At 35.2% G+C, this 13,612-nt stretch overlaps 1 protein-coding gene across 1 annotated transcript; it reads right to left on the reverse strand.

Moving 5' to 3' along the window:
* Nucleotides 1-109: 109 nt before the first annotated feature.
* Nucleotides 110-13,374, reverse strand: LOC129000940 (uncharacterized). The gene is made up of 6 exons (XM_054428034.1): nucleotides 13,347-13,374; nucleotides 6,130-6,176; nucleotides 5,455-5,540; nucleotides 4,354-4,585; nucleotides 3,415-3,606; nucleotides 110-2,092 (listed from the first exon to the last, which is right to left on the reverse strand). Exons 1-6 carry the CDS (start codon nucleotides 13,366-13,368, stop codon nucleotides 881-883), a joined length of 1,791 nt encoding a protein of 596 aa, XP_054284009.1. The 5' UTR covers nucleotides 13,369-13,374; the 3' UTR covers nucleotides 110-880.
* Nucleotides 13,375-13,612: the final 238 nt, after the last annotated feature.

Here is a 13,612-nt window from a genome sequence, read left to right on the forward strand (position 1 = left end):
ATATTTTAGAAAGAAAACCACAGAAATTAGAAAATTCTATTCATCTACATAAATTAACTAGGAAGGAAAAAAATTAGTTTCATAAATAAAGTAATTTTATTTACAGCATAAATAAGTTAAATATCATGATTTAACAATTAAAAATAAAATTATTATCAACAGGTACAATGACTTTGTTGCATGCCATCTTTTTCAAACTACAGTGCTTCAATTCCATCCAAATTCTAATACTAGGTGCTAATTGATTATTTCACACCAAAGTAACTTGAAACCATTTTAGAAGAATTCAATATAATAAACAGTACTTGTCAATACTTACAGTATGTTAAACCTGTCTCTTTATTCATCAATTAGTACCTATTATTTACTAATTACCTTTCATCTGACTATAAGTGAATAATTTGTTTACAAAAACTATTACAAATATTTGAACTTGAAGTTAATCGTAATGAAAGATTTAATGGAAGTCAAAATTTAATTTAAGGTTGATTTTTTTTTAAACATGGTAAGGCATAAATACTTATTTCTATATATTATTATTTAAAAATAAACGTCTTCTCCAACTTCAATTTTCTTTCCTTACCTAATCCTAAAACATAATCTCTCTCTTCAACCGTAACAATCCAAAGGAAGTTTTACAATGTGACAACTAAATGGGGCATGTGTAGTTTTTCTCACTAACACAAACCTCCCCATTGAATACTTGGCCTCTTTTACAAGAAAGCATAGTTTTGACACCATTAATACAAAAGTAATACTTATTACAATTTGACTCAAAATCTTGAAAAAACCCGATCTTCCCCACACAATCATCTTGGCTATACAATTGCTTTTTCTCCACTGGACATATGTACTTCACACACTTTACTCCGTTAAAAACTTACCCTCCTCGGCAAGTAAAAGTTGTAGTCTTCTTTTTTCCCACACATTTAAAGTATCTGGTGCATTGAGAGTTGGGTTCTCCGTATAAACCATCTTCTAATGTATCACAAGATTCTTTAGCGTTAGTACAACTATCCGTTTTGACCGGTACACATTTTTTGCCATCAAAAACACTATTTTCCGAACACTCAAAGGACGTAATTTTTACTTTTTGTAAGCAATAAACATACTTGTGACACCCGGTGGCAGCGTCTGCGTGGTATCCGTTTGTTTTGTTGGAGCAAATGCTGATTTTCGCTGTGCAGCTGTGTATGCGTTTGTTAACACAGTCTGTTCCATTGAAGAGTAAACCTTCTGGGCAAATGTAAGTCAGTTTTTGGCCGTTTGAGCAATAATAGTACGAACGACAACCTGACTTAGGGTCTGAGTAATAACCGTCCACCTTATTGTGACAGTCTGTGTCAAGCAGTGGACAGTGATAGGAATCTTGTTCTACGCAAGTTTTCCCGTTGAATACATACCCCATCGGACAACTCAATCGGACCTTCTTACCGTTGGAACAATAGTGGTAAAATCTACATTTTGAACCTTTTGATAGGTCTGTGTACAGACCGTCGTCCAAAGCACTACAACCCGGCCAAATCTCTGGACCTTCACACAAAAATTCATCTCTTGACACACAATCCGAGCCATTCCATACTTTTCCGTCCCTACATGTACTTCTCAACAGCATTTGTCCTTGGTGGCAGTAAAAATACTCTTTGCATCCAGTCATGTAATCTTGGTGATATCCGTCTTTCAGTTTGGAACAAACGTTTTTCTTCACAGGTACAGGACATTGATACAGTAAGGCAGGGACACATGTTTTTCCGTTGAAAAGTGAGCCGTCTTTGCAGGCCAGTTCTTCGACCACTCTGCCTTTGACACAGCTGACGTAGCCTCGGCATTGGCGGCGTAAGTCGGTAGTGAAGCCGTCAGGTTTGTCGGCACAGTAGGACGCACAACTGGTGTTGGTGGCTGGCACGCACTTGTCACCGTTGAAGTGCTCGCTTGTCGCGCAGTGCAGCTTGGCGATGGTCTGTCCAGAGTGGCAAAGCAGGTAGTTGCGACATGTCTCGTCAGGTAGAGTCTGGAAACCGTTGGGCAATTCTGCACAAGGATCTGTGGAGAGGATCTTCACTGCTACAGCTGACTTTTCTGATGTCAGACACTGGAAAAAAGTAAAATTAACCCTTTGAGTGCCGCAGCATCTACATAGTAGACGATATGAAATATGCATAAAGTGCCAGCGTCTACATAGTAGACGATCAGTATTTTATAAATATTTCATATAGTACATTGTTTTTTTAACCTGTTATTGGCTGTATCACATTCTCCAAGCTCCAAACTATCGATTGATGTTGAATTTATATTTTACTGTCTCCTTGGGAGTCATGGGCTTTACAAGAAAAAGGTGACGCAATCATTTAACAGCTGTCAGTACTAGGGGCAGACAGCTACGCAGTTTGGTTAGTTGTTTTGTTTACACCGTGAGTTCTTTGTTTGTTTTCACTAAACTTATTTGAAACACTTTATTATAAGTTTATAAGTATTTTAGTGACTTTTGTTTTAGTGTTAGAGTATGTGAGAAAAGTGAATTGTAAAAGTACCTAGTAGTGAACCAAAATATACTTTTTGTAGTGTTTTGTTTGCATTGCGTTACCATGTCATATTTCATAGTAAGATAACATAGTATAAATGATTTTAGATCAGATTTTCATGCTCTTTCTTATTGTATGACTAAAAAAAAAAATTTTAAAAATGTTGTATACACAAAATTATACTTCAAACTTGAAATTTATAATTTTTTTATATATTGTTATAATATATTTTTTATAGTGCAAACTTAATTTCAAACTGTATCACCATGATCATTATGTTCTCCACTTAATAACCAACAAAATAAAAAAAGATTTATTAAAATTGGTTAAATAGTTAATTTTTGATAATTTTTCCCCTAGATGCTTGCAATTTTGTAGGCCCGGCATTTTATGCATATTACATGGTGAAACGGCGGTGGCACTCAAAGGGTTAAATGTACCAATTGTCTAAAGTAGTTTGCGTTTGTAGTAATCTTTTATCGTGAGCCTTTGACATGACCTAATGTCCTGAAGAAGGGTTTGTATAATACTGTTAAGTTGACATATACTAATGAAAGACCATAGAATTGAAGTATTTGGATGTTTGTGTTTAGTTTTGACTAGATTTTACATTACCTCTTAGCACAGTGAGATGCCATTGTCAATCACCAATTATAACAGAACTGCTGATGAGCTTAGCAAAAAATATACCATAAATTATTGCAGTTCTGGGGCTATTACAATGAATTTTTGTTTTGACCCTATAACAATGCTCGCAAACCCTAGTACAAACACTGTATGACAAAACTAAAAACAATCCTAATACAACTTAAAACAATTTGTAGACAAATAATTCTACAATATATTTTTTCTAAGTCTTCCATCTAACAACAATTTTTCATCTTAAGCTCACCTGGACTTGTTCCCTGGGCTGGCATGAGCTGCCGTTGTACAAAGAACCAGGAGGACAGGAGCCGAGGGATCGTAGCATTCCTCCCTCACACACGTAGGATCTGCGGCATGCATGGGTTGTGTCTGCGTATCTCCCGTTGACTCGGCCGCTACAAACCAACTCGTAACAGAGCCCACCAGTACGCACGCAGAACTGCAACAAACATCAAAATGTACAGAAATACTGGTGTAAGATAAAGAGGCTGATGTATGGCAGTAACACACATCGTCAGACTGAGTGTCGAGTCCCGAAGAAATGAGGAAGAAGCTGTCACACCAGATTGCCAAAATACCAAGAGCTCTTATTGAACTAGGAGCTCTATCAATCAAGCAGCTCTATTGTTTTCTCGTAGCTTGTACTGTTCTAAATTGTACCTATTACATTTGCATCTTGTTAGTTCCTTTAAATTGTATCTCAATCCAATCATCTATGTATTGGCGTCAGCCGTTGAAATGATAAATAAATAAATAAATAAATCTCTAGGACCTTGTCAAGGGGGGCTACCGGGTGCTGTCCCACACCCCCCAAGAAAAGAGTGTGGTTCAGGGGTCCTACCCTGGAAAATTTGGTATTTTAAAGCCGTGACTTTCTAAAGCTATTTTTAACATCTAGAACTGGTACTGTAGAACAAATTCCGTTATGTTTTTAGGAGGAAATGTATGTTTCAATTTATATTTTCAGGGTCTATTGGTGGGGGGGGGGGGCTTGTAGACCCCTCCACCTTTGAACCGCCACTGCAATGATAAGAAAACGCTGTTTTTCCACAACTACTATATGGAAATATATTATTCTGTAAGCCAATTTGACATTGAAATCGAAAAAAAAATGTTGTAGTGAATTATTTATTGGGTATTTTTTGTGTTTTAGTTTACTGTTCATTGTACAGTAGCATGAACAAACCTGGGAGTTCATATCAAAATAGGAGTCTTTGGGACACGTGTAATCCTCCCTGGCGCCATTGACACATCGGTAGTAGCCTCTACACAGGGTGCCAGGTGTTGTGTAGAAACTGTCATCTGATTGGTCGCAGTCTGTGTCCAGGGCTGTAGTGAGGCTACACTGCTGAGAGTGAGGATCGTACCTTGAACCTCTGTCACACGTGGTCTGCTCTATCACCTCATTGTCCTTACATCTGCAAATAAAATGTATAGAGAATATGTTACTAATTCATCTGTGTCAATGTCAAATCGTTCTTGAAGTGATTGACTTTGTTTTTTTATTTAGACTTCTATCAACATTCAACATTGACCAGCTATAGAAATTTTTTTCCAAACTCGCTCACACAATTTGCTCACAATTATTGTGATGATACATACAACCTCGGACAAATGAATGTTAAATATTTACATTGTTGTGGCTTGCATCAATTTTAAGCATGAAAAGACTGGCCGAGACAGTTCAATTTTTACTCTTTGTTGGAATAAATTAAAGGTTTGTTTACCTCAATTGTGAAATTCACCATACTTTCAGGAACTTATTGGAAACTCCAAATCTGAAAACAGTGCTTTGAGGCTTAAATCCAAAAATTATTTGAATTTTATAAATTCGTCAATTTGCCTTTGCCATGATCAGCTCTGAAGCTCTTTTAGATGAGAGGATCACTCAGAGTATCTACAATTTCAAGATCCATGACACGTTTTACCACCGAGTAGGGAATCTAATTCCTCAAGTCATAATCCTGAATATGCACAGATGTATAAGTATGGCGTGGGAACTGGAACCCAACAACGCATGAAACACAATTCAAACAAAAAATGCAATGAAAAAATATGCGGGAAACAGGGTCACAATGCCAACCCATTTTCCTCAGCTTTTAAGACTGTGGCAGAATTTTGTAGGGACGAGAGCTCCGAGGAGTCAAGTGAGATTCTTATGTACATAATAAGAGACTAAAAAAGTGACTTCCCTCGCTACTGGTGTATAATGCACTGTATACTTAATCATATAGCATATTAAAATGTAATCTACAGTTCCATTTAGCCAATATGATCTTATTCTCACCTAAAAAAAGAATCCTGAGCATCAGTTGTGTCAGCATAGTAGCCATCAGGCCTTCCCTTGCAGGAAATCATATTTGTGTTGTCTTTCTGTAAAACAAATTGTATAGTGTAGGCTAACAATTTAAAAAAATAGTAAAGTTGAGGTACAAAAATCAAGATAGGGGACATGTTCGCCACAGTGGCAGCATCCATTTGCCATCAGATCGCTTTATGCTAGAGTAGAAACAACTTTTACTGGTGGAAAGAGGCTAAGAATGCCGCAAATGGTAAGGTAATACATTTTAGGTGATCTATTGTGTGCTTCATATTATTTTTTAGTAGGTACCTACACAAAATACAATATTTACCACAAAAAAAAAATACTTGCTCAAAATTGGTTTTCTACGTTTGCTTTATTGTTACAGACCCACAGTATAATTTATGATCATTTGAAGATGTACTAACTTTTCTTCTTTCAAAATTAAAATAACTTAAATATAATTATGTAATTTAACATAATTTTTAATGTTTTATGAAAATGTGAAAACAAGACTCTTAATTTTATGAAAAAGTCTAGGTCCCAAAATGTAAAGTTTATCTGCTAAAATTCATAATCATAGTAGGCCTCTTAACTTGTCAATATTCTTTAAACAACTTGTTTGCGAAAAATAGCCCAATGTACAAATGAATTACTCACCCATTCAATCGTTGGTGAACATAGAACTCCATTTATGAATGTTATGCCTGAAAAATAGGGGAAAAAACCTTGATGATAAGATCAAACAATTTCACTATGCATTCAGTAATCATATTTAAGAAATTTGATAAATGTACTAAATGCAGTACGGTACGTGATGGAATATATGACACAAGCTTGTGATGTATTAATGTAGTTAAAACACAAAACACAACAGAGTTGACAAGTACATAAATATTAATGTGAGGACAGAGGACATAAGCTTCTTTATACAGTTATTCAAGCTGTATTTAATTAGTTCAATATATATAGGCCTGTCTCCCCTGTGCTTGGTTTTTAAAATTTGAGACATCGAAACTAAACGTACAGAACAACTCTCCATTGGTCACCTAACTTCCTCCTATAGCCAATTGTGCTTAGCATAACAAAAGAAGTAAAACAATACACTGCATTTGGTATTTGTTACACATTTTCTTTTCAAAACCATTTGAATTAGGTATTCTTAAAAGAGAGAGGTCTTGGAATAGTTTCTCTGTGTTACTGATGGTCGTTTAAACCAAGCAAAGCTGAAGTTGGAAAATGAGTGAGGGTCGAAAAGATACTTCTCGTCAAGTGAGAAACCGCTGTTACGCATAACGTTGCAACGATAGTTTTTTAATTTACTATTTTTACCCCGCAAAATCAGCCAAATAATTTTCAAATGTGAAAAATGTACAGCGCCGTACATTTTTACATCTGTAATATTGTTCCTGATTTTGTCAAATAAGTTAGTCTCCCAGTTTTAATTATGCTATCGCATGATTATTAAAATGTGTTTGTGTATATTATGGAGTCATATTGTATATTTTACTACAGTATACTTCACATTATCAAGATTATATACAAATTAAAATGCAACAGATATTCTCCAATTTAAACATGATTGTATTATTGTGTTGGTCGAGTTGAAAGGCATTGTATCTAAATCTAACAACCACAGAGGTACATATAGGTTGTTAATCTATAAATATAAACAATGGTCAAAATTGAGGTTTTGTGATTTTATAGCCCGACGAACCGTACAGTAATTATAGTATGACGTTACATTTTTTACTTTCTCCCCTATACATAGTATATGGAGAAAGTATTGTTTTTATCAAAATTTTCGAGTTATGGTTTTGAGTGGATATATCCATTTTGGGTCCCCCTGAACCAAAAAAAGTGGTTTTCGAAGTTATGTTTGTGTGTGTGGATGTCTACAGAGCTACAGACCACATCTCCGATTTTGATGACATTTGGTATGTAGGTACTAAGCCATGAATATGTATCTACAGGCGTTTTTTCTTTTTTTTTGAAATTTTGATTTTTAATGGGGATTTTCCATAAAAACCCATAAAATAACGGAAAAATCAGATTTTCTCAAAAATGGCCTGTACGATTTTGATAATAATTTAGTATGTCCTTTATATTATGAAAAAAATGGTAGGTACAAATCCCATTTCCGTAAAAATTACGGTTCAAAAGTTATTGTAACTTATGTTATTTTCCCATAAAAAAACCCCATAAAATTACAAACATCGGATTTTGGGAAAAAATCCGGTGTTGATTAAATTTATAATTCCAAACAAAATAATGCAACCCCCGTTACTGTATCAATTACGGTTCAAAAGTTATTGCAACTTTTGCGATTTTTTCCTATAAAATTATCATAGTTACTCCCACCGCTTACCCATGATAAAGTTTGTTGGAGCTTATGGGAGAAAGTATGTGTCAGATTGCTGATACCGTTTATTAATCACACGGACCGAAAGTGTATTTTCATCACTCAGTACAGAAAGAAGTTATTTTTATAACAGCTGACATAAAAAAATGATATCGTTTCTCAAACTCTTAGGGGTCCCTTGCTCTCAATCACTTATCTATTTGCTCACCACGCGCGCTACTGTAGTAATTATATACATTTTTTTACAATTTAAATAAGATGTTTTTACAGGAATAGACAAGCTAGTGTAGCTAGCTGTGCTTTAGTGTGCAGTGTAGTGTAGTGCGTGTTGTTATCACAACCTTGAACTTAATATTTTTACATTGACAGGTAGGTTTTTTTTTATAACAAATTTGCTTTATATATTTATGAAAATATTAATTAGGAAATATAGTTTTAACTTAATTTTACTGACTTCTGTTATTCTGTATGTATTATTTTCGTCGTTATGAAAAGTTTCGTTCATAAATTGTACAGAAAGTGATTTTCCTGTACTTGTTCCAATGTTTTCCCCGTCTTCAGCTTCGCCTAGCACGTGAAATTTGGAGTTCCTTTGTTCGGTTTTGACTCGCACATTAAACTTGAGCGCGCATCGGAAAATGCCACTTTCGTTGCTATAGTCATGAAATGAACCATTTCAACCCTAATTTTCCATCCTCGGCGTCGCCTCGGTTGTCAAACCTGACATCAAGTCGACCTGGGTCATTTTAGGCCCTAGTGCTGATGTAAGGCTCATAGGCCTACTATTCCTATGTAACCGGGATTCGTTTTTTTTATTTTTAAGTGCTTTAACTTAAATGACATTTCCTCTACGGGGTTTTATTACGGAACGGTCTAAACAATCTGGTATTTTACTTTATAATACCGAAATGTTCTGGGATGGCGTACGGTAGTTAGTTAATTGATGACAAATCAACTCAGCTTGGAATCTAACAGGCAACCTTTAGAATTGATGGCGAGTATTATAGCCACTTGAGGAGGATGGATAGGTTTTTTTTACAAATTTAGTTACATCATTGAGGTTATATCCTAACAAACGCAAACTCCCGTCTCTCGGAACTGAATTGAATGAATCACAACACGATTGTCTGTAGTTGGCACTGAACTGAACACGGAAACAAACATACACCTATGACCTATATAATGTAACTGTAAAGGAAACAGTGTTGTTGTTGGAGTATGTAATTCAACATAACTGCTGGTGCTGTCAAATTACAGAAAAGTGCCAAAACAAAATAATAATAGGGAAATACAGGGATCTTAAACTTCTGCAAAAACCTCTATTCAAGCTTCCTCCTAAAATGACGTTGGCCAAAGAGGTAAATATCGACGAGACCGAACTATTCGCAGATGATCCGTGAACTTTGCCGCCAAGGTCGCCGGTCACTGACAGGTCCGGGTCGTGCCATCAGCTGTTTTGCTGTTTTTAATTTACAACCGGCGTTTGACTGATAATGAAAGGCTTATTTGATAAGCTTCCCTTTCGTCAGGTAAATTGTACTTTCGCAACATTGCCGTAGCCTTCGGATTTAAAAGTCACTTCTTGTACATCCTTGTTGGTGGAGATTGGTGGTATTAAACTGTATCTATACATTAATCATTTTGGCAAATATCATTAGCCTTAGCCTAAACAACTTTTCTGTCAAAATAAGGTTTCATAAGTTATTTTAATTTCAAGTAGAAATGGCGATAACACAAACCAAACAAATTGCATTTTTGTTTATCAATATTTAACGACTTATTCTTAAATCAATAACGTGCGCCTACTCCATTGTAAAGTTAGCATATTCGGTGTTGTTATTTTCGCACACTCCGTTGTTATGTCCGCATATTCCGTTGTTATTTACCACCTGTTTCACCTATTAATTGACTTTTATTTTTTAAATCTTTCCAACAGTGTTTATAAAATAGCAGTGCCCCAAAAACGTGAACAAGTAGCCTCCTTGTTCCTATGTATGGATTTTGGCAATGCCAGAGAAATTCTACGCACATTTTGTTTTAATTTCTATCAGGTCAAATAAAATTAAAATAATTTATTCCAAGAACAAACAGTCATACAGAAAATGCCATCTTCCAAAATGGATGGTCCCCTATACAGGCGAAGCCTGTGCGCGAGGAACGAGTTAACACAACATCTGTCAATAGAACCTACACAATAATTACACATTCATAGGAAAACGTGACCCTTATTTCGTCTTTAACGAAATGACACCCTTACACATAATATAAATCATGCAACTATGTGGTAAGTGGACATTATGAACTATAGCGATGTTATGTGATTATTCTTCATCCAGTATTCGTATACGTCAAATTTGAATGATTTAATGTGGTTAGCCTACAATATAACTTATATACTTAGACATGAATACGTGCATACGTACATGCAGATTGCACGTGTAACAGGAATACAGGAACGCGTCGAGCCTCTAGTCCGGTGAATGACCGAACTACTAAACATTCCAGATTCCTATTCCACTTCCAGCTTTTGTATTCCCTCTTTCAAAAGTTTCAAACATGGTTTTAAAAATCATTTGGCAGTTTTTTTTGTGAAAATCTGATTTTCCGTTATTTTATGGGGCTTATGGGTCATCCTAATCAAAAAGCAAAATGGGAATACCATGATTTAGTAGCATAACAAATGCCATCAACATCGGATCACAGGGTATAGTCAAAGCTCTGTACACATCAACACAGACATAACTCCAACTTTGTTTTTGCTCAGGGGGCCCAAAACAGGTATTTCCGCCCAAAACTCAAACAAGAACATTTTCACTAAACAGTATTTTTTTCATAAATGATAGGGGGAAAAGTAAAAATAAGTCTTTTAGATGATAAAAAACAAGAGGCCACCGAATTTCCTTACCATACAACAAACAAGCGTAACACATATTTAACAAAAAAGTCTATACCTAAGTTTTAGGTTTTGAAAAAAAAAAAAACAGACTTGGAACGCCATACTCCGTTCATAAAATTTAGGTGGTTTTAGGGAAGGAGGAATTTATCCTCTCCACTTGACCCTTGCATTTAAAACAGTAAGTAGCTCAGCTGATTAAGTAACATACAAATTATGCACAAAAAAGTAGTGGGGATCGAACTTCCCCTCAAACCGTCTAAATTATTTGAACAGAGCAAAGTTATGTAAAATATAAATACTTATAGGATTGTAATAATGTTGATAGTCTTTCCGTTGCCATGGAAAAAATAAATAAAAAATAATTCTAATTTGCCAATACCAAGGGACAAAGCCCTGATGAAATTAAGCTGTAAGACAGGACCCTTCCTAAGGATATTTGTGTACCTTAGTTTAACGATGATCGTATGGAAGTGCATAATTAATACCGGACAGACTTGCTCTTATATTTTACCTTAAATTTATAGATGTATACAGATTTTAAGTTTGTTGATAATAGAAAACATCATTTGCATCGATTATAAGTGCAGCGCAACAATTGCTACAGTAGTGTCGAGTGAGACGTAGCGTACAAAACGAAGTACGCGCTAAACAGCTGTTTACAAACACCTCTCGCCTACAACGATGCGCTGCATAATCTGGGTCTAATTTATGTGTTCTAAGCTCCGCATTCTTAGTCGACATTTTTACTGTGTGACTTCTGACTCGCTCTAATGTCCACCATTGTTGTGGTTCTCTCATGCTAAAAGGACCATTGAATAATACGTTCAGGTGGAAAAATGTTCTGAATGATGACCTTTGACTCAAAACGAAAATCCACGTTATCAAATTAAGGAATTTAAATTTAATAAGTTAATGGTTGAGTTTTGCAATGAATTTTTGTAAAGCTATTCCTTAAGTGTCCTGAAGTTAGATCTAATGGTCATTTCAGTTGCAGTAACCATATAATTTTTTAATGAGACACACTTGACTATAACAAAACTACAGTCCAAATCTATTATCATCTGTATTATTAAAGTGATATATCCAAATTTAAGGTCTAACCACATAAAGAAACAGGTATATGATAGATCAAAATAAACCTAAATTTGCCAAAAATTATTGTTATGAACGAATTTGATAAAAGCTCTGCCCCACACAGGGCGATGTCCAAGGCTCCAAAATTTTCAGGCCGATGCAATTGAAAGGTGTTTTTTTTTACTTGAAAGGGTGTTTGATGATGCTTTATTTATGGTATGGACATTCGTGAGGTATACACAGTAATAAGGTTATATTGAGTTAAAGAAAAGTAGTAAAGGTAATGGGATTTTGTTCATAGTTTTTATTGAAATTTATATAATAAGCTACAGGTAAAGAAAGACGCTTTACTAAAGTTGAAAAATGGGGGCAACGGCATGTTGTTAGATCCTTTTAAATCGATTGACCTCAAATATGAGTAGGGTTTTGAAAGTATGTAGGTCTACATAATTTTAAATAAGTTTATCTTTTCTAAGTAAATCATAGAGTTACAATATTTCTTAACACGCACCATCTACATTTAAACACTGTACTTGGTTGAACCGCTTATTTAAATCAGAAATTTACTACACTAAGTAGTAAAAGCTAAGGGTTGTTTCTAAAATAAATAATAGATGTGTAACTATTTCAAGATCATTATTACAGTAGTCTCTTTCGCGCTTCTTCCCGTTGTGAAGCACGCACCAATATTAGAACAGAAACTGTGATCCATGCCGTTTCTGGTCTAATATTCGTCGTAGCACGTTTAATAGGCTAACAGCCCGAATAATCGTAAAATGAAACGATTTTCATATAATTACAAAAGTAAACACAATAAATAAATTAATGAAAACTGTAAATGTGCAAATTATTTTTACTATAGCCCAGTTCTATAGGTCGACCAGAAGAGAGGTGTTCGAACAGTCAAATATTGACGGTTCTTGTTATCCAAAATTGTTTGAGAAAATAACAATGAACTTGTTGCGGTTTTAATCATAATTGGGATTAATCCAGCCACGTGCAAGGCTTATTATTGTTTAGTGCTGACCTGACATTAACAAACACCAACTGGGGTATTTAAAGGGAGAAAGAACACATTTTGTCTGTCTGTTACAATAGGTAATGAATATAGGCTATATTATACACGTTAGTGGTATAAAACAAAGATTTGTCTAAACACTCTAAAGAATGAATGATTCTCAACAACTGGAAATGTTTCTGCATAAATAAATTATATAATAGCATTATTAGACAAGAGCTAAAGAAACAAATTGAAATTATACAAAAATAAAAAAATGCTAATTACTAGGTATACTAGGCTAACTAATTAGGTAAAATTATTAGCTGTATGAGTTACCTAATTGATAATAGGTCTAATTGTATAAAGGGTTTATTACATTTGAGTTTGAAAAAAATGGAGAGGAAAAGATTCAAACATTTTTAATAGAAAAAGAATTGAAACAGAACAAAATTATAAACGTACTCAATTTAAATGTTTTATTCTTATATCTTGATACTAAGTTACTTTTTATTTATTTTCAAACCAGATTCCACAATCAGACTGACCTGCTAGCAGTAGGAGTTGCATCTTCGGCGCGACTTGCGACTGTCTGCGCCTGCTTGATGCGCGGCTCTTCCGAAATTTGCCGAGCGCTGCCGAAAACAGCCGAGCGCTGCCGGACATTGGACTGCCGGATCTTCCCAGCAGTCCGTTGACTTTGGGTCGTGATACGGTGGATCATCCGTCTTACACATCCGTGTGAACCGATGTCACGAGGTATCCGCCAAGGAATCCGTCTTTTAGAGCCGGTCGTGTGGGCTCCAGCGCAGAA

The sequence above is a fragment of the Macrosteles quadrilineatus genome, unplaced genomic scaffold (genome assembly GCF_028750875.1).
Source record: "Macrosteles quadrilineatus isolate MER2022 unplaced genomic scaffold, UCM_ALF_1.0 Scaffold_8__2_contigs__length_117827958, whole genome shotgun sequence".
Lineage (NCBI taxonomy): Eukaryota > Metazoa > Arthropoda > Insecta > Hemiptera > Cicadellidae > Macrosteles > Macrosteles quadrilineatus.

Coding starts and splice junctions, on each gene's coding strand:
- LOC129000940 (XM_054428034.1), bottom strand. CDS start 13,368: ATGCAACTCCTACTGCTAGCAG. Junction 4,586..5,454: donor GCTCAGGATTCTTTTTTTAG/GTGAGAATAAGA, acceptor TTTTATTTGCAG/ATGTAAGGACAATGAGGTGA. Junction 3,607..4,353: donor ATTTTGATATGAACTCCCAG/GTTTGTTCATGC, acceptor TGTTTGTTGCAG/TTCTGCGTGCGTACTGGTGG.